Consider the following 27,094-nt stretch of genomic DNA (forward strand, 5'->3'; position numbering starts at 1 on the left):
AGCTAAATTGCCCCTTAGTGTGTGTGTGTGTGTGTGTGTTCCCTGTGATGGACTGGCGTTCCATCCCGGGTGCATTCCATCCAGCGCCCATTGCTGGCTGGGATAGGCTCAGACTCCTCGCGACCCTGAGTTGGATAAAGCAGTTCTGGAAAAGTGAGTGAGAATATTATTTATGAATATATAGAACATGGCTGCTTGGCTGCCAAGAATCACCCAATCAGGTGAGGAAGGGTCAATCTGCCCTCTGATTGGAGTAGGGAGGTGCACCACACATGGACATGTTGGGTGACCAATGGTTGGGGTGGGACAGTTGGAGGTTGGAGATCGTGTGATGAAACCTCGAGGAATACATCCTATCAGAGTTGGCAACCCTGGTGCCTAGTTGGATTGCTGGACTTCTTTCTATATTGGTAGAGTTAATGGGTAACTCAATCTGTAGAACATTTATTTCCACTACTGAGTGCCAAAGAAGCTTTTTATCTTTTATTGAAAAATCTAGGCAAAGGTTGAAGGGTGTTTGATATTATCAAGGCTGCAAAGGGCAGGAGGAAGGACAAGGTAAATTAATGCGTGATAATTCAGAGACATCCAGCATGGATTTGAAAAGCTAGTATATTGTAGGGGAGAGAGAAAGCTGAGGGGAGCTCTATATTTCATGAAGCAATGGAAAAGATTGAGTGAGAGACAGTGCAGTGAGTCAGGATTTCAACACAAGGTGGAAGAGTGTTTGTGTCCAATTTAGGGGAAAAAGGCAAGCATTCCAAATGGCCTCGTAAAGTGATCAGAGAGTGCTGACCCCAATTTTTTTTTCATTCTTTCAAGGGATGTGAGCATCGCTGGTAAGGTCAGCATTTGTTGCCATCCCTAACTACCCTTGAGAAGATTGGGGTGAGCGTCTTCTTGAACTGCTACTGTCCCTGTGGTGTAGATACACTCACAGTAGCAGTTTGATACAACTGCAGTGCTGGTTGGACTAATTCAGAGGGCAGTTCAGAATCAATCACATTGCTGTGGATCCAGAGTCGCATGTAGGCCAGACCAGGTCAGGACAGCAGATTCCCTTCCCTGAAGAACGTTAATGAACCAGATGGGTCTTCAGGACAATCATTACTGCCACTAGCTTATTCCAGATTAAATTAAGTAACATGAATTTAAATTCCACCATGAGCTCATGTTTCCACAGCATTTGTCCAGGCCTCTGGATTATTAGTCAGGGGAGACAGTGGCTGATGTCACTAGACTAGTAATCCAGAGGACCAAACTGTTGCTATGGGGACATGAGTTCAAATCCCACCACAGCAGATGGCGGAATTTGAATTCAGTTGAAAGTTAGCCTCAGTAGCGGTGACCATGAAGCTACCATTGATTATTGTAACAATCCATCTGGTTCACTAATGATCTTTTGGGGAAGGAAATCTGCCATTGTTACCCGGTCTGACCTAAATGCATCTCCAGGCCCACAGCAATGTAGTTGACTCTTAACCTCCCTCTGAAATGGTCCAGCAAGCTGCTCAGTTCACGGGCAATTAGGGGTGGACTGCAAATGCTGGCCTTGCCAGTGATGCCCACATCCCACGAAAGAATATTTTTTAAAACTCCAGTAATGTCACCACAGTACACTGTGTACTAAATGAGGATCCCAGTACTTAAATGGAAAGATTGATGTTAAACAGGGGATACTGTGGCATTTTTTTCTTATGTGAAAAAAATGAGCAAAAAGGTTTGTAAATTTGTGGAGCTATTTTCAGCAACCGTTTCTTAAGTTGTTTCTAATGTTTCCTGTCAATCCCTTCATGCTCTGTAACACCCATGGTTGACCTGATCGACTGTCCAACTGTAATTCTTGACAGTTGTTCTTTCTGACTTTTGACCAGCTGGCTTAAAAAAATCACTCTCTGTATGGAAAATTACAACAATCAGATAATCCATTATTGTTTATGTAACCGATGAACATCATCACCAACTCTAGCTGAGTGGGTGTGTTCTTAAGTAGTGCCAAACTCCCCCGTCAGTCTTTTAACAGAATTGCTTTCTATAATAAGGTAGGCTACCATGGTTACTGGAACAAAAAAATTGTAAGACTTAAAATTCCTTTAGGCTGTGAGTGGGCCTGACCACAATTTCTCCACTGAGCTATTGTACTGCGGCATTCCAAGTCTCCTTTTAACCTTTTTCAGTCCCTAGCATTGCTCATGTTGGCTTTCTACTCCTGGCACAGAGGTAGCAAGCAATTTGTAAAGGGTTCTGTACTTGATCCAAAGCTGGGAAAGTGGGAGGAAGATCACTGCAGGTTCCAACTGCTGATTGCTATCAAATGGCCTCTGATAGCAGGTGCACCTGAGTAGATCGAGTGAAGATGGATTTGGCCCAGTTGAGCATATCAGCCTAGAATTACTGATTGGGACCCAAGAATGTTGTGATGATAGTCTGTGTGGAATTTTAAATAATTAAGCATTTCCTTCAATACTGGATAAAAGAATATCAAATAAAGATGACAAAAACTTATATAGTGCCTTTACTGTCGTAAAACATCCCAAGCTACTTCACAGGAGTGTAGTCAGACAAAAATTGGTACCAAGACAAAGAAGCAGATATGACGACAATGACCAAAACCTTGGAGTTTTAAGGATCATCTTATAGGAGGTGAGAGAGGTTAAGGTATTAACGCTCTTTAAGCTATAGCACAACAGTAATTCCATGCTGCAGACCCCAAATCCAAATTTTGCAATGCCATTGCTCTGCTCCACAAAACACGATGAAACCATTTGCACTCAAGCTTTCAACTCTGATTCCATAATCCACGGACCCAAATATCTCCACTTGCTTTTGTGTGTGTTTGACCAAAATATCAGCTTCTTAAGGGTGCATCTGCCGTGTGAGAAAAATGACAAGATAATGACCCAAATATGTCGTGAGCAGCTCCACTCCTAAGTCGCAAGGACATTGTTCGAACGTTGGTGTATGGGGTGAATCATTCTTTTAAATTAAACTTGATAGGAAATACCCCTTAAAGGGGCAAGCACAATTTCATGCACTTGCTCATTCCAAATGAAGCTTGAGTTGCAATGTAGACTGGATAAAGTGCCTTTAGTATTCTCTCTGTAATATTTTATTGTCTAATGATTCAGACTTTAGCAATACATTCTTTTCTAAATGTTACAATTGCAATCTCGTGTAAAATAAATGAATAAAATTTAAAGTGCTTATATTTTGCAATGACTGTGAGGGGTCCTTTTGTTTATCGATTGCATCATCCAAGAAGGGGAGTTGCAGTCTGCAGAAGAAAAAATTCATTTAAGTAGTGCTTTTCTTGACCAAAGACATCCCAAAGTACTTTACAGCCAATGAAAGATCTTTGAACAATTTGTGCACAGCAATGTCCGACTACCAGAAATGTTATAATAACCAATTAACCTGTTTTAGTGCTGTTGGTGGAGGAATAATTATTGACCAGTGTAGGATAATGTATTCAATCGAGTCAGAGACTTGAGGGAGATGTAAAGGACTAATGTTAAATATGTAAATAGCTGTCGACATCATCAGTGATGTAAGGTCACATGATAGAGTATGCTGACAGTTCTATGTGAAGCCTCATGCTAAGCCTTATCCTGTACATTGTTGGAATAGCATTTAATGAAAGTTAATGTTTGCCAACTGCTTGCCTCCAGCAGTCCCTATCGATCCTGACCAAGTACATCTTAAACTCCGACCCATAACAGAACCAGGCCTTATACAAAAGCAAAATACTGCTGAGGCTGGATATCTGAAATAAAAACTGAAAATGCTGGAAATACTCAGCGGGTCTGGCAGCATCTGTGGAGAGAGAAACAGAGTTAATGTTTCAGGTCGATGATCTTACATCAGAACTGATGAAAGTCTGGTCTCAATACTATTAAAAGGCCATAGATTAAGAAATGCACAAAAAAAAGTTTACAATATTGGTCCCAGAATTGAGAGGTTACAGCTATCAGGAAAGATTGAACAGGTTGGGGCTTTTGTCTTTAAGAAATTAGAGGTGACCTGATAGCTGTCTTTATAGGGAGAGAATGTTCCCATTTGTGGGAGAATCCAAGACTAGAGGTGATAAATAAAAGCTGGCTACTAATCTTTTCCAATAGGGAAATAAGAAGAAATTTCTTCTCATCAGAGTGTAATAAAAATGCAGAACTCACTACCACAGGAAGTAGTTGAGGGAAAATAACTTAGATGCTTTCAAAAGGGAACTAGATGAGTACATGCAAGAAAAAGGAATAGAAATGCTGAAAGACTGAGATGAGGTGTATCGAATGGGATGAGTCTTTTGTGGAGTATAAACAACAGCACAGACTAGTTGGGCCAAATGGCCTATTTCTGCACTACATTCTCTGAGATGTTATGTAAATTCCCTATTGTCTCAGTCCCCCCAAATTGACTCTTGGTGAAAGACTAGTAATGCACTTTCTCCAACCCTTCTATATCCTTCCTGTAGTATGGTGTTCAGAGTTCTAAGTACAGGCTGACTAAGGTCCTAAATAAGTTTAATATAAATTCACAACTTTTGAGTTTTATACCCCTAGAAATAATTCTCACTGGTATACAGCGTTTTAATGTTCATCACCTGTAGGTGTGACAATGTGCACAAGGAATATCTGATCTATTGATCTCAGCTCCTTAATCAAATATTTGAAATATACCCCCATTCCCTTTTCATTTCTCCTGTATCATCTTATTTGCCCTCTTTTCGCCATTCTCTTTCACAGTGCCTCTCTCATCAGCTCTTTCACTTCCACATTCCTGCTTTCTGTCTTACCCTGTGTCTCTTTATTTTCTGCCACTATATGCTTGATTTCTTCATTCTCATTCTCTTTCTCTTCTTCCCTCTTCCCTCCATTCAGTCATCCCCTCTGTGCTCGCTTCTTTCTTTCCCTCTCACACAGTTAACCATCATCGACCCAAGTAGGGCTTCCACTCTTCTGCAGAGGACATTAGTATTATTAGTTTTGGGTTGTAGCAGCAGCAGGTGTTTCATTCTTCATCTCCCCCTTTACTTTTCTGCTATTTGATAGTTTTTAAAAGGTAGGCTAACATTTTTTGCCTATCCCTAGCTCCATTTGTAATGGTGAGCCCCCTCTTGAACTGCTGCAGTCTGTGCTTTGAAGGTGCTCCCACGGTGCTGTTAGGTAGGGGGTTCCAGGATTTTGACACAGTGATGATGAAGAAATGGTGATACATATGGCCAGGTTGGAGTGTGACTTGGAAGTGATGGTTTTCTGACATGCCTGTTGCCCATATCCGAGGTGGTAGAGGCTTCAGATATGGGAGGTTAATGTACATTGAAGGCTGTTTTCCTCATCCCTTCAGCTGGATATCATAGCACATTTCAGAAAAAAAATAAATGAAGAAATAAGGCCACTGACTATAACTTCAACATGAAATGAATGTGGGCAGCCTCAGCCTTTGTTTGTAGTGGATATGGGTTCAGAGCCAGAAATTGCTTAGAGCTCAATCAAACTTGGAGGAACTGAGGAGAGTTAGTATTGCAAGTGGAAATGTCACCCTGGTATAGAGAGTGCACTCTTCTGAAGTCTGAATAAGGAACATTAATAGGGAAGGAAGGAGAGAGTCTTACTCAGCAACTACTCTGTGCACATCTAGCTGGGTAAACTTGATGTTGACACTGAAAAGTGGGAAAGCATTTCATGGCTTGTCAGCTCGGATCATTTGCTGCTGGGCCATAATGTTCCAGATTCAAACCTTATGCAGGACTTGAATGCACAGTCTAAGCTGGCAAAGCAGTACAACACTGAGGGAAACATACATTACCAGAGGTTCTTCCCTCCAGATAAGGTGAGAATCCTGTCTGCTTGTTCCGGCCCTCCAATGGAAATTAAAAATCCTATTTCATGATTTGAAGAAAAGTGGAGAGTTCTCCCTTGGACACTGTGAAGTGGGTGATAGTGAACCAGTGTGTTACATCTCCCTCTAATTTATTTCCATCAAGGATGATAAATGGGCTGTGGACTCACCCTCACCCATTTTTACACTATCATAAAAGCTAAGCCTTGAGATTCAACACTGAACTCCTCGAGATTTCACTTAAGCACTTCAATATATTCCCAATTTCAGATTCCGAGATCTTATAGCGATGGAGTGTGATTAACCATGACCAAAACACAACATTGAATATTATCGGCCCAATGTAGATTATATCTGGAATATCCTATTGGGATGCATGCCATCAGATACACTGGTGCTCAAGTACCTCTTGTATGTTCTGAAAGATTGTTCAAAAAATTAGTTTTGAGACTGAGGTACAGGAATCTGCAATAAATCTTTATTGATATTTTGTCACAGTTTCTTGTCATTTCTCCTGTTTTGCAGTGTCTAAATTACTAACACACACCTGGATGCCTCAAAATGATGGCTAAGTTGTCCAAATATTAACCTGAAATAATATCTTCTATTCAGGTACCAGAGCAAGAACAGGCTGAGTACACATTAGTAGTCCATCCATACGATTGGTGTCTAGGCAATGCAAAGGCTTCTCATTATCTAAAGCAAGCATCAAACTTGGATTATATCAGATCCACTCTCATGCTTTCATAGGCTAACAATGAGCAATGGGAGTGTGTGAGGGTGAGAGGAGCACATCTTGCCCAGTGCATGATAGTGTTCATATTAATGCATGCAAATCACTGGTACACCTCCCCTCTCTGATATAGAAAGTAAATGACAGAGTCTTGATTTCAACTAGGTGAAACCAAATCATTTTACTGAAACAGCATGAGCTAGATTATCACTTGTTGAGACAGAGGAACATAAGAATATAGGGACAGGAGTAGGAAATTCAGCATCTTCAGCCTGTCTCGCTATTCAATTAGATAACGGCTAATCCGTATCTTAACTCCATTTACCCACCCTGGTTCCAAACTGTTGTATAATGTGCTTTTAAGGGATTGCAGCATGACACACTTCCTTTTAGTGATGTAATGCTGCAATCACTTAAAGGTGTATTACAACACATATTTCTTAATATCCTAAGCAAAATCTATCAACTTCAGCTTTGAAATTTTCTATTGACCTAACCTCAACAGCTTTTTGGGAGCAAGAGCTCCAGAATTCCATGACCCTTTAAAGGTTAAAGGTCTCAGAAGGTCAGGCAAAAGGCCCATACATTCATAATCTGCTCTCCAAATGTAAAACCACATCTGAGACATTGATTTGTTACTCAGTGCTGGAGTACCCAGATGTGGCACACTGGAGGTCCCAATGTTTGGTGCCACAATGCGGAGATGTGGGGCGGTACCCATGGCTGCACCCTGTCCCCTCCTTCAGTGGAATTGCTGAATGAAAGCCAGCCACTTCCCCATAGAGTAGGTGGGAGGACAAGAATCTCAAAGGGAGGGTGGAGGCTGGTGAGGAGAAAGTGCAGTATCCTGCCCAACGCTTTGTCTAGTGATTGGCCCATGGCATAGGGAGATCCAAGATAGTAATATAAGGAGAAAGAAAAAGAGGGAATTTAATCAAAGAAAAGCAGTGACTGTGGAACGTGGGGTCATCGAGGGAACGCCAGAGTGATTTGGAGAGGCAGAAAGTTTGGATACTGTTCTGGAGGAATCAAATAGATCGACGGTATTAACACCACTGTACAAGGTAACATTAAGCTGCAAGTAAATCCAAAGCGCTCATGGGCTGATTAAAAAGCATTATGTTAGAAATAAACTGCAGCTGAACATCGAAAAGTGATCAGATGCCGTGTTGTGATTTTGGCTCCTTGTATAACACACTAAGAGATTCAAACAATATCAGTTCACTCTTCTGAGGGCTGCAGATCTTTTCCTGCTTCAAGGAAATGCTCCTGTCACAACATTTTCCAAAATGATTACGGTATTCAGGACTATAAGACCTGCAAGGAATGTCAGGAGAGGTTTGACGAGAGAAGGATCCAATCCTGAGCTCTCAGCATCTTGTCATGACTGGCTCAAGGACAATGGAGCAGGTGGTGTAGGAGTGACAGAGGGTTGGGAAAGGCAATGATCGGGAAAGGCAGTGATTTGGGAAAGGCAGTGGGCTGGAGGTTCTGGAGAGGCTGTGAGTGGCAGACAGGAAATTTGGAGAGGCAGAGGGTTTACAAAGATAGTGGTTGGAAGTGGTGGAAGCTCTCGATAGGTTCAGCCAGAGTCCTTGTCCTCACTATTGTTTGTAGGGAGTTTTCTGTGGAAGACACTGGCTGGACATTTGAATAATTTAAGGTATGAGCCACTATTGGGACTGAGAACTGCAGGTAAAGTTGTTCCAAAGCATTCCATTTCCTGATTGTCTTCCCTCCTGTCCTGGACATGCTGGGGTGAGGGCCATGCACCAGCAGCTCTGCCATACCCCACCAAAATGGACATTCTTCATGTGGGAGACAGTGGTAGAAGACTGTTTGACTACAGGAAGCATCACATCCAATTCCCGTGCCCATTTGATGTCCATGGACATTAACGTTTTTGATCAGGAAATTAGTGGGTAGTGCCCAGGAGTAACCATCAGGACTGACCAGTTACCAAAAACCAACCTCATGTCTGTGTTTAATGTACATTTCTGTGTTTCTTATATAGTATAAAATAACCAATAACACATCCTGTTACTGCCTGAAATGTAAAAATCCACTCCAAGGGTGTCCTGTGTGGTGTCCCTTCTGTTAGTTGGATTGATCCTAGTTGACTAAATTGGTAATGGGTTTGAGTTGAACTTACTCTTGCTGACCCACTCCATACTCGATTAACAAACACAACCATCATATGACTGCCTGAGTCACCACCTGCTTTCTACTGCACCAGTCACCTTATTCCCTTGTAGTTTTTGTACCTGATTATGTAGTGATTTTCCCTTCTTTAGGTTGACCTGCTTTGTCAGAATCTCTGGGATTGTCCTGACTTGAAGGGCCAATCCCAGTAAAGCCAAGCTGACCTCGAAGAGGTTATCCTTGGCCCTGGCTCCAGTGAAATGCGTCATCTCAGCTTCTAGTTAACAGGAGGAACTGTGACTTTCATTCCATTGACTGAAGTCTTGGTTCTGGCCCTTAAAAGGGTGCTACCATCCAAGAAACATTGTTTACTAATTAACTCCCCTCCCAGGCACAGGTCGTACAGCTGCAGATCTCCTGTACCTTGCCATGGTGGACATTCTTCAAGGGCAATCATAGATAATGGGCTTTCAAAACTGAGCCCAAAATCTGTTCAATTCATGTACATACACATGTATTTTTCAGCAGGGTAATGCCTAGCAACAAACCAATCCCCCTTCCCCCAGTCAACCCAAGGAAATCAAGACCAATTGTTGCATCTACTCAAAGCCACCACAGCTTAGATCTAGTAACTCAGCATAGAAAATCAAACTGTGGATCTTTCTCATCCATGTGGTTTAGGTCCACACCTTGTGGAATTTTTACCCAGTGGGCCATAGGGAGCTCACTAGGAAAGTTCTAAGGGTGTATCATTACATGCTCACGCTCACAACATTAAATTTAATTTGGGTCACTTACATGTGATATTGAAAACTAAGCAATTAAACCACCCTCCGCAAAATGTCAACAGTCATCCTTCAAAATGGGATGTGTTTCGGGATATTTTATGTGCTTGGTTTTAGGGTCTGACCTTGGTTTACATTCTAGGAGCTAGGTGTGGTTAGAGGGAGCGAGGGTTATGGTAATCTGTATTATATGTATACTCAGGAAAAGCAATAATGGAGGCCAGAACCCTGGATACGTTCCAGGCTTTGATACCAATACTTGTGCATCTACAGTATGTTTTATGTCCATGAAAGAAAATACAGGATTTTTTAAGCGTTAATTTTCTTCCACACAAGCCTCGTCTTGTTCCGTAATCATATGGACCCCTGTTGGACGGATGATGCGGTTAGCACTCCTCTGGTGCGCTGGCGAGTTGGATGATCTACTTGGAGATTTGTGAGCTCTGGTAGAGCCAGGGGATCGGACGGGAGATCTGTTGTATCGCCTAGGCGATCGACCAGCTGGTCTTGGGGATCTAGCTGGAGGTCCAGAGGAAACTATGAATCCAGCCTGTTCTGCTGCACTCTTGGAAACATTTAAGGAGTCTTCCTCAGCATCTGGAGAATCCTGGAATAGACATGGGATTGGGTAAGATCATTTGTTTTTGACAAGCCTTGATGATTTAGGACATAGTCCATAGTGCAGGGCAGAGTTTGTAGTTAATCATACCAAGAGAGGAGACAAATTAAATCAAGGTGACATGGTTAAAGGAGGATATGCTTCAATTTATAGAATATAGGAGGAAGAAAAAACCAGGAGAACTGTGGAATTGAAACATTTTGAGGCCTTGAGAAAGGATGGATTAAAATAGGAGAAAATGATTGTCAGTTTGGTTCAGTTGGCAGTCCTCTAAGAGGAGATGGTGACATAGTGGTAAAGTCACTAGCCAAATGCTCTGGGAACACAGGTTCAAATCCCACCACAGCAGCTGGTGGAATTTAAGTTCAATTAAGTTTTTTTTTAAATCTGGAATTAAAAACTAATCCCATGAAACTATCATTGATCGTTGCAAAAGCCCATCCGGTTTACTAATGTCCCTTACGGGAGGAAATCTGCTGTCCTTACCTGGACTGGTCTACATGTGACTCCAGGCCAAAAGCAATCTGGTTGACTACCCTGCTGTCAAGGGTAATTAGGGATGGGCAACAAATGCCAGTGATGCCCATGTCCCATGAAATAATGAAAAAAAACTCTCACCTCTGAATATGAAGATTTTGGATTTAATCTCCACTCCAAGACTTGAGCTTATTATCTAGATTGACACTTCAGTTTAGTGCCAAGGGAGCGCGAAATTATTGTATTACCATTACAAATCACTGGTTAGGTCTCAGCTGGAGTATTGCATACAATTCTGGGCAACCAGGCTTTAGAAAGGATATCAAAGCCCTTGAGACAGTAGAGTAGATTCTATCAGCATGATACTAGGGATGAGAGACTTCAGTTTGGGAAGAGTTTGGAGAAGCTAGGACTGTTCTCCTTAGAGCAATGATCTTTAAGACTTAACTGAGACATTTAAAATTATGTGGGGTTTTGATGGAACAATTAGGAGAAATTGTTTCCTCTGGCAACCAGAGGTCAAAGATTTGAAATCGTTGACAAAGGCAATGAGGGGGAAATGAGGATAATATTTTACAAACAGGTGTGGATTGCACTACCTGATTGGAATCAGATTCCATAGGAACTTTCAAATGGCAATCAAATATGTACTTGAAGAGGGTTAATTTGCAGACTTATAGGGAAAGAGAAAAGCAGACATCCAACGACCAGAAACTTGTGAAATATGGTTCTGGAGAAGGATGGTGCTGGTCAACTGGAGAAAACACAAGAACAATGAAGAAGAGGAGAAACGATCATCACTGAGTGTCATAAAGAAAAGGCAACAATGTTGGATTGGCCATATTTTAAGGTATGAGAACTTGCTGAAGGATGAATGAAAATTAAAGGGGTATAGACCAGGATGGAGAAAGAGAATGATGATGTTAGACAACTTGATATTGAAAATGGGAGGTGCCTATGAACACTAAAGAGGAAAGTGCCAGAGTGGCAGGTGCAGAGGAATGAGCAAAGGACTTACCCTTAGGCAGATCATTTTATAGTTATATGGAGAAAGAGCAGGGGAGTGGATGGCTTTGTCAAAGATGGGCCAAATGGCCCCTTCTGCGCTGTAAGATCAATGATTCTATGATATCATCCAGATGTTAAGCACTATTAATGTGGAGGGCAGAGAAAAATGTCAAGGGACAATTACATGACTGATTTTTCTTCCATTTAACTAAATGGAAATTAGATCGGGAGGGTTGCTGTAACAGGAGTGCAGTCCTCTCTGCCCTCTCTTCTCTCTGCTCTGTCCCAGCAGTGCTTAATATGCAGATAGTAAAGACAAGAATCTATCTCTTTGTCTTTCAGACAAAATGGTAAACCAAGGCCTTGCCTGCCTATTTGGATGGATATAAAAGATCATGTTGCAATATTCAAAGAGGAACAGGGCATTTTGCTAGAATTTAGACCACCATTCATCCACCAAAGCTGATTAACTGCTCATCAATCTCACTTGCTGTCTGTGCCTGCAGCTCAATGGTAGCACCCTGGCATATGCATTATAAATTCAATTATGAGGAGTTTACATAAACTAGGCTTGTATTCCCTGGAATATAAAATGTTAAGAAGTAACTTGATACAAGTTTTTAAGATTTTGAAAAAAAGACATTTTTACCACTGATAGCAGAGTCTAGGACAAGAGGACAGAGACTTTGAATTAAAGCCTAGCCATTCATGAGAAAGATTAGAACACACTTCCTCATGCAAAAAAATGGCAGGAGTGTGGATTTCTCTCCTACAGAAAAGCAGTAAATGCAGTTTCAATTAATAATTTTAAATCTGAAATCAACAGCTTTTTGTTAGCCAAGGGTATTAAGGGCTATGGAGCCAAGGCAGGTGGATGGAGATTCAATTCAGTCATGACCTTGTTAAATGGCAGAGCAGGCTTCAGGAGCTGAATGAATTACTTCTGTTAAAAACAAAAAACTGCGGATGCTGGAAATAAACAAAAACAGAAATACCTGGAAAAACTCAGCAGGTCTGGCAGCATCGGTGGAGAAGAGCAGAGTTGACGTTTCGAGTCCTCATGACCCTTCAACAGAACTCGGTTCTGTTGAAGGGTCATGAGGACTCGAAACGTCAACTTTGCTCTTTTCCGCCGATGCTGCCAGACCTGTTGAATTACTTCTGTTCATATGAGTCACAAGGTTGTGGGTTCAAGTCCCACTACAGAGACTTGAGAAGTGACAGTCCAATGCAGTACTTGTGGATGAGCAGAAATGTCTTCCAACTGAATATTGGGAAGATCAAAGTCATTGTTTTTGGTCCCTGTCACAAACTCCATGTCCTCACTACTGACTCCATCCCTTTCCCTGGCCTCTTTATGAGGCTGAGCGAGACAGTTTGCAAACTATTTAACTCTGAGATAAACTTCTAATTCTTTATCTGTTATTCACCAACACTGCCGACTTCCACCTCTCTGCTTCTGCTCATCCCTCATACATGGAAACCCTCTTCCATCTATTTGCTACCCCTAGACTTGACTATTTCAATGCTCTCCTGTGGACTTCCCATCTCCGACCCTCCATAAACTTGAACTCATCCAACTTCTGCTGCCCATATTCCATATTGCGCCATTCCATTTATCCATCACCCCCGTGCTGGCTAACCTATACTAACTCCTGGTCTGGCAAAACTTTGGTTTCAAAATTCTCATTCCTCTTTTCAACTATCTCCATGGCCTAGCTGCCCCCTACCTTTGTAACCTCCCCCAACCTTCCCAAGGTCTCTGCCTTCCACTATTCTGCCCTCTTGCACGTTCACAATTTTAATTACTCCAACGCTGGTGGCTGTGCTTTCAGTTGTCCAGGTGATAAACTCTGGAGTTTCCTCCTTGACCTCCCTGTCTCTCTCCCCTATTGTATCACTCCTTAAATCCTACCTCTCTGATCAAGCTTTTGGTGGGGAGGCCAGGGGGGGAGGATTTTTGGTGGGGCACCTGATATTCAAAGGAGGCTGTTGATGAAGGTGCCCTCCCAATTCCCACCCGAGGCCTGAGCAGGGTCAGTTCTTGGGCTTACCTCCTATTCTTGAACTCCTCCTGCCAGCCTGTAAATTGAGGCTGGGTGGGAAATGGTCCTTACGTGATCATTAATTGGCCACTTAAGGGCCTCAACTGGGACAAGAGCAGGAGGGTGCCGTTCTAGGCTTCACCTGTCCCACTGTAAAATTGCGCAGAGGTCAAGGTGGGCGAGAATCCAGTGGGAAGGCCATCCAAAGAATCTTACTGCCACCCTCCGTCTACAAACCTGCCGTCGGGGAAACGTAAAATTCTGCCCCCAACTACCCTCTCAGGTGGACATTCAAGGTGCAGGACAGCATTTAAAGAAGGTCAAGGGATTTCTATACAATATTTACCCTTCAATGAAACCAAGATCTCAAAAATAGAATATTTGCTCATTGTTTGTGGAAATTGGCTACAACATTTCCCACATTACAATATTGACTGCACTTCAAAGATATTTCAATGGTTATAAAGCACTTTGGGGCAATTTGAAGTTGAAAAGATGCTGTATAAATGCAAGTCTTTTTTTCAATCTTTTGTGGGGCCTTGCTGTGCGCAAAACGTCCGCACCTTTTACCTACATAACAACTGTGATTGCACTTCAAGGATGAAATGGTTATTGGTCAAACAGAAGGTGTCCCATAAGTAGCCTGAATGGCATTGAGTTGGCAGAGGGAGTCCAGGAACTTGAGAATGATGGAACAGTCATGGGATTCAGCACCTAATCAGGACAATGAAGTAAAACAGTCAAAAAAAACAATGATGGGTGCTTATCAAGGTGATGCTTAATGCCCAGACAGTAAAGATGCCAAGCTTGAGAGAAGATTGGACAGGCATCGCTGACTTCCATTACGTGCTAAAGATAATGTAAATCCAAAATATTACTTGACACTAAACTGGAAAAGTAACATCAAAATTTAACGGATGCCAAATCAGGTAAACTCTCTAATGGGCATTAACCCAATATTTTGATGTGTGCTACTGCTGGGTGATGCTCTGCATCCAATATTGCAAAATACAGAATACTAAATGCAGAGTGCTATAACGGCAGAGATAGGGATGGGTTTTGAACAGACAGAGGAGACTTTCATTCCAACAATCTGAACTGGATTCAAATGTAAGTGATGAAACAAATACTGCCTGTTTTTATCAATCTCAAGCCAGTTGGTGAAGTATGAAACTAAACACTAATACTTTTCTTGATAATGGGTTTATTCACTGAATGCAGAATTACATATGTCTGCTTCCTACTGACCAACCCAGTGTCCCAGCAATCTCTCTTTACACTCTTTGAGTACCAGTAGACACAAAAAACGAATTAACCAATAAAAAAAAGCCAATTAAACCAATTTAAAGGGCGCTGTAACTAACTAAAAGAAAATTTAAAGGAACCTTATATAACTAAATGAGAATGTCATTTTGAGGGCTGATAATGTACTCCAGCCCCCTCAGTGACCACCGGTCACAGAAGACAGTCTCTCTTTATAAGTGCTCTAAGTACTTAATTTAGCAATGTCCTTCACTTAACAGTATAGTTGACATATCATTAAGACTGTCCCTTTAAATACCATCAATAATATTTTAATGTGGGACCATTGATTTGCCTCCAAGCTGACAGATTAAAGGTTAATGTATGTGTTTTACAGTTCGTAACTTGTACTATTTTTTGCAGTAGTTCTTGTGTCACATATTCCCTGGCTATCATTGAGCAACTGATAGACTACTGGTAACCAATATTACCGTCATGTTTCTACCTTTTCTTTGATGACGTACAATCCCGCAGGGTTCTTGCGCTCACGTTCATGCTCAACTGCTTTCGGTAGCAACTCTACTGAGAAAGAAATAGGGTTTAAAGTCAATATTGAGGTTCTCTTAACCTGTTTGTGTCCATTTTTTATGCCCCCCCCCACCCCCACCAATTTTCTGTACTCTTTAATCTCCTCCAAAATTCTCCTATGTGGTAGCTTGTCAAAGGCTTCCTGGACGTCCATATATAGCACATGCACTGCAATTCCCCTGCCCACCATACCTGTGACCTGCTAAAAGTACTCAATCCGATTTATCAAATACAATTTTGAAATCAGTGTTGTTTTTTTCTAATTATTTTCCCTTCATCTAGATATTTACTACTTCCATTGTTGATTAAAGATTCCAAATATTCCCACAGCGCAGGTGTTAAATAAACTGGCCTGTAGTTACCCAGCTTAGTTCTGTCTCACTTTATGAGTGGCTACTAAATTGGTCACTCTCCAGTCATCCAGCGCACATGCATTCTCTCCCTGAAATATACAAGGCTGACTTTAACTTCGAAAGTGGTGGAAAAAAATCCCGCCCATTATCCACTGATCAGATTTCCCTTTCCATTCACAGGCTTACACAGAGAAACAGAGGCATTGTGCTCATTTCAGTTTAATATGCTTGCAATAGTCAGTTTTTGCCACTGGATGTCAGCTCAGCACCTTTTGAAAAGTAGAATCTATGCTCATCATGATGAGAGGTGACAGTACCAGGGGAAGCAATACTTTCTACATTACCCTCTGTTGCTGCCATTGAAGCTGTGCTCTGTCCTCAGACGAACACCCCTGCTTATCGAATCAATGAATTCTACTGCACAGGAAGTAGGGTTGCCAACCCTCCAGGATTGGCCTGGAGTCTCCAGGAATTGAAGGTCAATCTCCAGGACACTGCTGTGTGCAACCTTGGAGAAAAATTATCAGGACATTAAGGAAGATTGTTTTCTTTGTCATTTTCTTTGAGTGTTTCTCTTTACCGGGTGTAAAAAATATTGAAAATGGGGAAAAAGAAGGCTGTTTGGGTGACAGTCAAGCATCATCCAATTGGGTAATGAGTCTGCTTTCCAGTTGCCGTAGGAAGGCAGTCTGTCACAAGTATGGATGTGTTGGTTGCCTAATAGCTAGAGTCATGCGATGAAACATCCAGGCATACATTTAATCACAGTTGGCAACCCTTAACAGGAGGAGGCCATTCAGCCCACATTGGCTGTGCTGGACTCATGAAAGAGCTATCCAATCACAGAATCACAGAACTTTTACAATGCAGAAGGAGGCCATTTGGCCCATCATGTCTGCACCGGCTCTCTGAATGAGCATTTCACTTAGTGCCATTCTTCCACCTTCTCGAGTAACACTGTAGATTGTTTATTTTCAAATAATTATCTAATTCCCTCTTGACTTCATTTTCTTATTCTTCTGCCGATTCCCTATTCGGTCCATCAGTCCTGTCCCAGCTATCTACTTAGTTCCACTTTCCAACCCTTGGCTAGCCTTACCCTTTTAAATGTTAATTTTTCAACCTAATTAGTCATTCTGTTTCTGAAATTGATGGCAGCTCCTGAATATAAAATGCTCTGTTCCATTCTTTGATCCTTTCGTTTTGGCACTCATTAAGATGCAGGGTGTTGGTGTTGGGAATGAACATGTCCATGTTTTCACCAGGTGTCGGCAGCAATTATCCCGATCGAACTATTGTACAGGTTAGGTGCAGATTCAAGCTCTCGTCTCCATCCTGATAGGATACCTGAGTCGAATCTGAGGAGAGTGCCCACTTGTGCCAGGACGAGATTTCTATTTCCCACAACCATCATTCTTGTGGATTTGCTGAACGTGATTGTCAGGATGGTTATGTATTAATTAGGAGGAATGGTCCAGTGCACATCCCCAGTCCATCAGGCTTCAGTTACTCTATTATCTCATTTTAAGATTCCCAATCTCTGACACAAACACCTTTTCTTTGCCAGAAAGAAGCTCGATACAACCTGTTTAGCATCCTGTAATCTATGGTGCTCTCTGCAGGAGACTGGTCCAGTGTTTGGCTAGTGATGCTCTTTCCCATCAACCTGGACCTGAAGTTGGCATTTCAGGAACCAGGGGTGTGAGCTCCACCTCCCCCTCCGTTACCGACAAAACACCCAGCCACACTCAAGCTACACATTACCTTCATGTTTAGCCTGATCCTCATTCCGTTCTCCAGAACCTGGGGATGTTCCTTTCTCTCCTTTTCCTTTATTTCTGAAAAAAAAAAATAAGGCAAAAAAGTAAGGCCTGAAGCATACTGCTCTTTAAACTGATCTTCATGACTTTGTGGCTAGTTACTGCTTATTTGAAGGAGTGAAAGACTTGCATTGATATAGTGTTTTTCACAACCTCAGATCATCCCAAAGCAGTTTCCAACCAGTTGTATACACATGAAGTGCAGTCACTATTGGAATGTAGGAAATGCAGCAGCCAATTTACACACAGCAAGCTCCATAAACAGTATGAGATAGTGGTCAGGTAATCTGTCTCACTGATATATGATGAGGGATAAATATTGGCCAGAAGATCAGGAGAGCTCCCCTGCTCTTCTTCCAATAGTGTCATGGCAATTTTATGCTCACTTAAAATTTAATATCTCGTTATAAAGACAGCACTTCCAACACTGCAACAGTCCCTCAGCGCTGGATTATAGCCAATGGAGTACTCCAGAGGTGTAGCTATTATAATATGAGAAACAATGAAATATTCAGATCTGCTCAGCAAGAGATCCCACAATTATATGACAATTACCCGCATTTACATATTGTCATCAACTCCACTTTATTATTTGTTATTGGAAAAATGTTATCATATTATATTCTAACTTCAGGCCATCAAACACAGGCTCATTCTGGCTTCCCAATTCCTCCATTCACTCCTGAAGACAGTGACACATTCTGTGACACACCAGTGACACACCAGGTCTCTATGACACCTTGCCCAATAACTAGCCTTCAAGTGTAAGCACAGAGTTAGTGTCAGCAGGAACTTGAGATGCTGAACGTGCACTGCAAGTGCATCAGTATTTGGAAAGTGAAGCCATGACAATACTGTGTGATAGTGCGGGATGTTGCTAATTGTACTTTATGGTAGGTTAGATCTTAAGAGCTCACAAAGGATGTTGGCATATTTTGAGACATGTCGTAGACCCGTATTTCTGCTGAAAAGGGAGGAAGCATCCCTTCACAAACCAGGCAGCCAGAGTGTGATAATATGAAATAAAGAGGAAGTGCAACCAGGATACTTTATGGTTAGTCACAATGTTAATGAAGAATGAGCAATAGAACAGATCAGACTGTGTTTAATGTAATGTGGGCTAAAAATTTGTCCACGCTATTTTTTTTAGATTGGGGAATCACAATGCGTAACCTGTCCACACCTGTTGAGGTGGAGGCAGGTAAGGTGCAAAGTTTGTGCTGCCTTCTTATTTAAATGATGGGCTGAAAGAGGGGGCCTAGCAGGGTGCCAGGCTAGTAGACGAGGCTGGTGCAGCTAGCCTCCAGCAATTAAAGACAGTCAGTCTCTCTTGAAGGGAAACTGCACTGGATAAGCCAAGGCCACAACTGACTGATCTTGCTACAGTTAAACAGGAGGAAAAGGGAACATTCGGCCAGGGAATAGATGCTGTACTGGAGGCATTCGTGACAGAGATGGGCACAAGGAGAAAAGCCATTTTCTCCGGCGGTGGGCCAGGGGGCTCTCATGCAGACCTTCCAAAGGGAGTGGAAGCAGGAGGCAAGGGGGTCTGGCCCCGAAAACCTGGCAGCAGTGCTGGAAGAAGTTTAGTGACCTCAAATGCATGGCCAAGATCAGTGAATACATCTTCATTTCACATCTCAGACCCATAAACCACTAGCTTCTCATGCCTCTTTAATTGCACCACAACCCCATCACTCAACCATCAGCATTCACCAGCACTTAGGACTCATGCCTGACATTCACATACTCCACCTCACCCACACATACCTTCAAATGATGCCAGCCTCACACCCACTCCTTAACGTTTCTAGCTATTCAACTATTGCACATAACCCATACACAGTACAACACAATCACCGACATTCTTTCCTCTCTCTTAGAATCATGGAATGGTTACATCACAGAAGCATTGAGTCCATCGTATCTGTGCTGTCTCTCTGCAAGAGAGTCCCACTTCCCTGCCCCTTCACTGTAGCCCTGAAGAGCTTTTCCCTTCAGGTTCTTATCCATTTTCCTTTTGAAAGCCATAATTGAATCTGCTTCCATTACATTCTCAGGCAGTGCATTTCAGATCCTAACCACTTGCTGCATAAAAAAGATTTTCCTCATGTCATTGTTGATTCTCTTACCATAAATCAGTGTCCCCTGATTCTTGACACTTCCACCAGTTTCTCCCTCTCTATTCTGAATATTGGAAAAAGAGGAGGCCATTTAAACCCTCAAGCCTGTTCCGCGATTCAATGAGATCATGACTGACCTGTGACCTAACTCTATATACCCCACCTTTTCCCCATGTAACAAAAATCTATCAATCTCAAATTTAAAATTTACAATTGATCTAGCATCAATTGCCATTTATAGAAGAGAGTTCCAAAATCTTTCCACTGTTAAAAGGTCTAATTTTTAGACTATGCCCCCAGCCCTAGATTCCTCAACTAATAGAAATAGATTATGTTTACATTAAGTTCCTCTTAATAACTTGAAAGCTTTGATTAAATTACCCCTTAACCTTCTAAACTCCAGGGAATACAACCTAGTTTGTTTAATCGCTGCTTATAGCTTAACCCTTGGAGTTCAGGTATCATTCCAGTAAATTTACATTTCATTCCCATCAATACTTTGTTCCTAAGATGCGGAGACCAGAACAGTGCACAATATTCCAGGGCTGGTCTAACCAGGGCTTTGTCGACTGAAATGTGACTTTTACCTCTTTGTATTCTAGTCCTCTAAGTATAAAGGTCAGCATTTAATTTGTCTTTTTGATTGTTTTCTGTACCTGTTCGTGACATTTTAATGATCTATGTACCTGGATTCTATGGACCTCCACTGTTTCTAGCTTTTCACCATATAGGAAGTACCCCAGTTCTATCCTTTTAATGTTCAAAGTGGACAAACTCGCATTTTTCTACACTGAAATCCATTTTCTGCAGTTTTGCCTGTTCAGTTAACCTATCAATATCTCTTTCTAATTTCATATCTCCACCAACATTGCTTGCAATGCTGCCTATTTTTGTGTCATCGGTAAATTTGGATGTGTGGCTTTCTGACACATCATCTAAGTGTGCGAAGTCTAAAAACAGCTCTGAATATTGGCAGGCATGTGAAAACAAGTTGTTACACTTAAAGTACTGGGAAACACAGGTTGATTTTAGTCAACAAAAGCTGACAAGTGGAGATTACTGATGCTTGGCATGCACGCTATCCCAGCATTAATAAGGGTAGTGAAAAGCTTCTATATCAATAGGGCTTATTGTTTAATAGGAGACTTACCCAAACCTTTGTTGGTTTGCACCATAACTCAATCTTGGACTTCAGCACACAGTGTACTGTGGGCAGACCAAATATATTAATCCTATTTCACGGGGGCTCCTCGTTTACTGTGTATAAATGCATTGTTTAGCGGGGAATTGAAGGGTGGGGTGGTATGTTTGCATACCTGATGTTGCCTTCTCTCTCTCTGTTTCTCTCCATTATTTCATTTTCTCTTCTAATCTGCTGATTCTCGCATGTTTTACTGTCTCTCTATTTCTTTCTGCTGCTTCTCTTTCCCTCCCTCCATGCCATTTCCTTTCAGTCAGCTTAGTTTAGTTGGTAGCATTTTCATTTCACTGAGAGAGTGCTGTACTGTCACAGGCACTGTCTTTCACATGAAACATTGGGCTGAGCTCTTCCCCCTGTTGGGGGGGTTGTGCGGAGGCGGGCGGGAGCGAGCGCGAACCTGATCGGCGCCTTCAATCAGGTGTGCACCGCCATTTTACGCGGGCAGGCCAATTAAGGCCCGCCCAGCGTGACGCACACCCGGAAGCGCTGTGCGCTCCCCTGTGCGGGCGCGGGGGATTCCCTGAGTCGGGGCCTGCACTCTTTTGCACACATGTGCGGAAGAGCACAGAAATCTCCCTGAGGCACCTCCGTGCCTTGGGGAGATCAGTTTAAGTTCTGGAATATTTAATAAAGGTGAAAAAAATGTTAAGGGCATGTGCCCTTGTGTGAAACTGTCACATGAGCTGGGACATGTCCATTAATTTTATCAAAATTTTTTATTTAAATAACAAACCCTTCGTGAAACCTCATCCTGCCCGTGGATGAGGTTTCATGAAAAATGCGAAGGCTGCCTGGGCTCTTCGCCTGCCCCGTCAACCTTAAGGTTGGACGGTCAGCATTCTTAACAACTTTAATTACTTTCTTAATGGCCTTAATAGGCCTCTCACAGTTCGGCGGCTGGGCCCCCGTGGAACTGAAAATCTAAATGATGCGCGGTGACGTAGGGATGTCCACCCGCGCATCATTTTACACGTCAACGAGCGGGCCCCGCCCCCACTCGCCAATGGGAAAATTCTTCCTATTAAACAGAGGATGCCTGCTCAGGTGGACATGAAAGATTCCATAGCACCGTTTGAAAATGAACAGCAGAGATATTCCCAGCTTCCTGGCCAACATTTATTCCTCATCCAATATCATTACATCTATATATAGATTCTCGGATCATTTACCTCATTGCTGTTTGTGAGACCTTGTTGTGTGAAAATTAGCTGCCGCGTCTCCCTATATTGCAGCAGTGACTAACTACACTTCAAACGTGCTTAATTAACTGTAATTGGGCTTCGGGACATCCTGAGGTTCTGAAAGGAGCTATATAATGCAAATTCTTCTTTTTCCTACACCAAAGGTATAGAGAAGTCATTAAAAATCATTATTTCTCATATTTTAAATCTTGCTGCTTTGCTTCACTTCACCAAAGTTTCTCAATTAAAAGGAATCTGAATTAAGTGTACCTCTTTAACATCAGTTGTTTGTGGCTATAAGTGTGTCAAATTTAGACAGAGACCAAAAGTTTCCATTCCTTCAGATATTCCACTTTGGAACATGTCGTACTTTTCAAATGCAACTTTTAAAACAAAATCCATTCTTTGGACACGGGCATGACTGACAAGAAGTATTTACTGGCCTGAGAAGGTCTTTTACTAGAACCACTGTCTTTTGTAGCAGTTTGATGCAACTGAGTGCTTTGCTAGACCATTTCAGAGCCAAACACAATGGAGTGGGACAGGAGTCACATATAGGGCAGACCAGGTAAGGGGGTGGGGGCAGGTTTCCTTCTCGAAAGGATACTAGTCAACCAGTTGGGTTTATATGATAATCCGATGGCTTTTTAATTTCCAGAGCTTTAAACTGAAATCAAATTTTACAACTACCATTATGAGACTTCTTAAAATTCATTCATGTCATGTGGGCGGCACTGGTGAGGCCAGCATTTACTGCCCATTCCACTCATGCTCTCTGGATTACTAACCCAGTAATAAAACCATAACACTACCATACCCTTTTATGAGGAGCCATTTACATTTATGAGTCATTCCGTATGCAAAACAAGAAGCAGGCAAGGTATAAAATCAGGATCCTCAATTAAAACTTACTTTTTAGAAGGTTTCCAGCAGGCACACACAGTTACCAAAGTAACCAGAAGGAAAATCCCACCTGTGCTGAGGATAATATATAAAGAGCTCCGCCCTGTAAGAAACACAACAAGGTCACCGTCTGCTCTTTCAGTCTCTGAATTTTACGTGAAAATATCCTAGCTACATTTTGAAGAAAGAGCTATTCTGCCATCAATCCTTTCCTTTTCACACATTACTCTGTCATTGAATCATCCAATTTTACAGTACAGAAGGAGGCCATTTAGCCCATTGTGCCTGTGCTGGCTCTGTGAAAGTACGATCTACTCAGTCCCATTCTTCTGACTTTTCACTCTACCTATCTAAATTTTTCAAATACTTATCCCTTCCCTTTAGAAAAGATTTAAAACTTCTGATCCCAACACTGTTTTTGGACGGGCATTCCAACAATCCTCTGCATTAAAATAAAATTCTCCCAACCTCTTTCTTATATAATGGCCTTAAATTTTTCTGCCCTTTATAGCTATCGATATATTGACCAATGCAACGTTCCCTATTTACCCTATCAGAACCCCTCAAACTTCTGTACCAGTTTTTCTCTTGACCTTCTCTGTTCTAATGAAAAAGGTCTACACAACTTAATTGAGGCATCAAAATGGTTCCAACAGACTTCTGGAGAAAGTTTCCCATAAGGCCTTGAAAAAGGAGTCTCTCTCAAGTCAAGTCTTCTGACCCAAAAGGACAATCAACATAAGGGATCAGGGCCAGGGATCGGAATTTCTTAATGTTGAAAGTCCGTGCTCTTAAGCTATCATTCAGGACCCATTGTCTAACTGGCACAAGCATGCCTGGTCTCAACTGGCAAGTATATTCCATACTGGTGGAAGTAGGGTCAGACCCTGGACCACAAAGATCAAAGGTTAAAAACATTTTTGGAAGGGGATAGAAGTTTATCCTTTTGTGAGGGGATTAGGGGCTCTTCTGGAGAGGAGGTTTATGGCTCTCACCCCCAAAACCAGCCAATTACCACCCGTCATTCTGGATCTTCAATGGGGGGGATGATGGTTCTAAACCTCCAAGGGTCTACCCGTGGAAAGCCCTATATCTAACCCCACAAACCTGGTAGTGTTTGTGGCAGAGTTCCATGGTGGGCCCTCCCTCATGAGCCTTTTAAGTCACAGCCTTCTGAGGAAAGGCCTTGCAAAGTTCCTCTGTATCTCACAGGTAAATCAAGAAAGGCTGCAGAATACTTACTTAACCCTTATATTCAGCAGCTCAGGACATTATTATGATCCACATGCAACGTTTCAGTAACCTTATCCATACTTAAACTCTTTGGAGTAGTTGTAACTTTTAGCAATAGTATAAAATGGGAGATGCTGGATCAGTCGCTGTTTTATATTCTACTCAATGTTTCATCTATAAGTCCCATTGCACCCAATTGCCCCATATTATTTTATCTGTATCCCGCTGCTTGCCTCTATAAATATCCTACTCCGCTCCTTGTGTTTCCTCTAGGAAATCCATTCCCCTGCTCCCGTGTATATAATCCCACTTTCCCACATTATTCCTTGCTGTTCATATATTGCTCATGTACTTACTGTATACAGTCAGTTTGACTGGAGTGCTTCGAGAGCTGCTGATCGGGTTCTCCACTGTACAGCTATAAAGGTCATCGTCGGTTATGTGGACCCGTGTGATAGTCAGGGTTTTCTGATCACTGGATAAAGAGAACCTTTCATCATTGTCTAAGGGTTTACCTCCTTTCAGCCATGTGTACATTGGTTTGGTTCCATTTTCATGTGAACAGTTCAACGTGACGTATTCACTCAGTTCCAGTACTGTGGAGGATGATAACACCACTACCGGCTTTGTCACGGGGACTGGATAATACAAAGAGAGAACAGACAAATGGCGCAAGCTATAAAACATACAACAAAAAATTGCATATTGAAGCACCTTTAATTCAATAAAACATCCTAAGGCACTTCACAGGAGCATAATTGGATGAATATTGACATGGAGCCAAAGAAGGAAAAAGTAGGGCAGGGTAGCTAAACATTTACTCAAAAAGATGAGTTTTAAACAATGAGGAAGGGAGAGAGTTGAAGAAGTGGAAAGTTTTAGGTAGTGGCTTTCAGAGCTTCTGGCTTAGACTGCTGAAGGCACAGGTGAGATGAATGCAAGGGTGAGCTCTCGGAGTGTTTAGAATTGGAGGAGGTTACAGAGATAGGGAGGTCAGCCATGGAGGAATTTGAACGAGGATATCAAGGCATAGGTGGACTGGGAACCAATGTAAGTCAGATAGCACAGGGGTGATGGGTGAATGAGTCTTGGAGCGAGTTAGGATACAGGCACCAGAGTTTTGGATGAGGTGTAATATATGGAGGGTGAAAAACAGGAAACCAGCCAGGAAAACCGATCCCTCAGGTCAATGAATTTCAGCAATAACTGTGTCTTTCAGAAAAAAGGGCTGGGTTTACAAGAGGTAATCTGGAGAGGGGTCACTCCCAGTGATTTTATTGTGTTCAACAAGACAGCTGCTACCGAAATTGAGGGGTACAGCAAATGTTCCCTTTGTCTCAAGCAGGAGTTGTAGGGAGCTACATAATGGGTTTTTTAATATTCATTCATGGGATGTAGGTGTCGCTAGGTGGGCCAGCATTTATTGCTCACCCCTAATTGCCCTTGAGAAGGTGGTGGTGAGCCACCTTCTTGAACCGCTGCAGTCCATGTGGTGTAGGTACACCCACAATGCTGTTAGGAAGGGAGTTCCAGGATTTTGACCCAGGGACAGTGAAGGAACGGCAACATATTTCCAAGTCAGGATGGTGTGTGGCTTGGAGGGGCACTTCCAGGAGGTGGTGTTCCCATGTGTCTGTAAGCCTTGTCCTTCTAGATGGTAGCAGTCATGGGTTCGGAAGGTGCTGTCTGAGGAGGCTTGGTGAATTCTTGCAGTGCATCTTGTGGATGGTACACGCTGCTGCTACTGTGCGTCGGTGATGGAAGGAGTAAATGTTTGTGGATGGGGTGCCAATCCATTAGGTTTCTTTGTCTTGGATTGTGTCAAGCTTCTTGAGTGTTGTTAGACAAATGGAGAGTATTCCATCACATTCCTGACTTGAGCCTTGTAGATGATGGACAAGCTTTGGGGGGGCATAGGGAGGTGAGCTACTCACTGCAGGATTCCTGGCCTCTGACCTGTTATTGTAGGCACAGTATTTATATGGCTAGTGCAGTTCAGTTTCTGGTCAATGGTAATGCCCAGGATGTTGATAGTGGGGGATTCAGTGATGGTAATGCTATTGAATGTCAAGGGGTGATAGATTCTCTCTCCTGTCAAATGCTGCCATGATGCCAAGGCCAGTCACTGTCACCTCACCTCACCTCTTGAACTCTTTTGTCCATGTTTGAACCAAGGCTGTAAGGATGTCAGGAGCTGAGTGACCCTGATGGAACCCAAACTGAGCATCAGTGAGCAGGTTATTGCTAAGCAAGTGCCGCTGATAGCACTGTTAATGACCTTTTCCATCACTTTGCTGATGATCAAGAGTAGATGGGGCGGTAATTGACTGGGTTGGATTTGTCCTGCTTTTTGTGTACAGGACATACCTGGGCAATTTTCCACATTGCCAGGTAGATGCCAGTGTTGTAGCTGTATTGGAACAGCTTGGCTAGGGACACAGGAATTTCTTGAGTCCAAGTCTTCAGTACTATTGGAATATTGTCAGGGGCCATAGCCTTTGCAATATTCAGTGCCTTCAGCCATTTCTTAATATCACATGGAGTGAACTGAATTAGCTGAAGACTGTCAACTATGATGCTGGGACCTCCAGAGGAGGCCGAGATGGATCATCCACTCTGCACTTCTTGCTGAAGATTGTTGCAAATGCTTCAGCCTTATCTTTTGCACTGATGTGATGGGGTCCCCCATCATTGAGGATGGGGATATTTGTGGAGTCTCCTCCACCATGAGTTTTTTAATTGTCCACCACCATTCATGACTGGATGTGGCAGGACTGCAGAGCTTAGACCTGATCCAATTTTTGTG

The 27,094-nt window shown here is 42.4% G+C and overlaps 1 protein-coding gene across 1 annotated transcript in view; it reads right to left on the reverse strand.

Annotated features, from left to right (window-relative positions):
* Positions 1-393: 393 nt before the first annotated feature.
* Positions 394-27,094, reverse strand: part of LOC144668870 (hepatic and glial cell adhesion molecule-like) — a 96,905-nt gene continuing 70,204 nt past the window's right edge. Inside the window, exons 3-7 of the mRNA XM_078531311.1 lie at positions 24,645-24,926; positions 23,065-23,158; positions 17,592-17,665; positions 15,392-15,465; positions 394-10,102 (exon numbers count right to left, since the gene is read on the reverse strand). Coding sequence (XP_078387437.1) covers positions 9,812-10,102; positions 15,392-15,465; positions 17,592-17,665; positions 23,065-23,158; positions 24,645-24,926 — 815 coding nt within the window. The 3' untranslated portion in view covers positions 394-9,811. The remainder of the gene's footprint in view (positions 10,103-15,391; positions 15,466-17,591; positions 17,666-23,064; positions 23,159-24,644; positions 24,927-27,094) is intronic.

This window comes from Cetorhinus maximus, chromosome 2 (assembly GCF_964194155.1).
Source record: "Cetorhinus maximus chromosome 2, sCetMax3.hap1.1, whole genome shotgun sequence".
Lineage (NCBI taxonomy): Eukaryota > Metazoa > Chordata > Chondrichthyes > Lamniformes > Cetorhinidae > Cetorhinus > Cetorhinus maximus.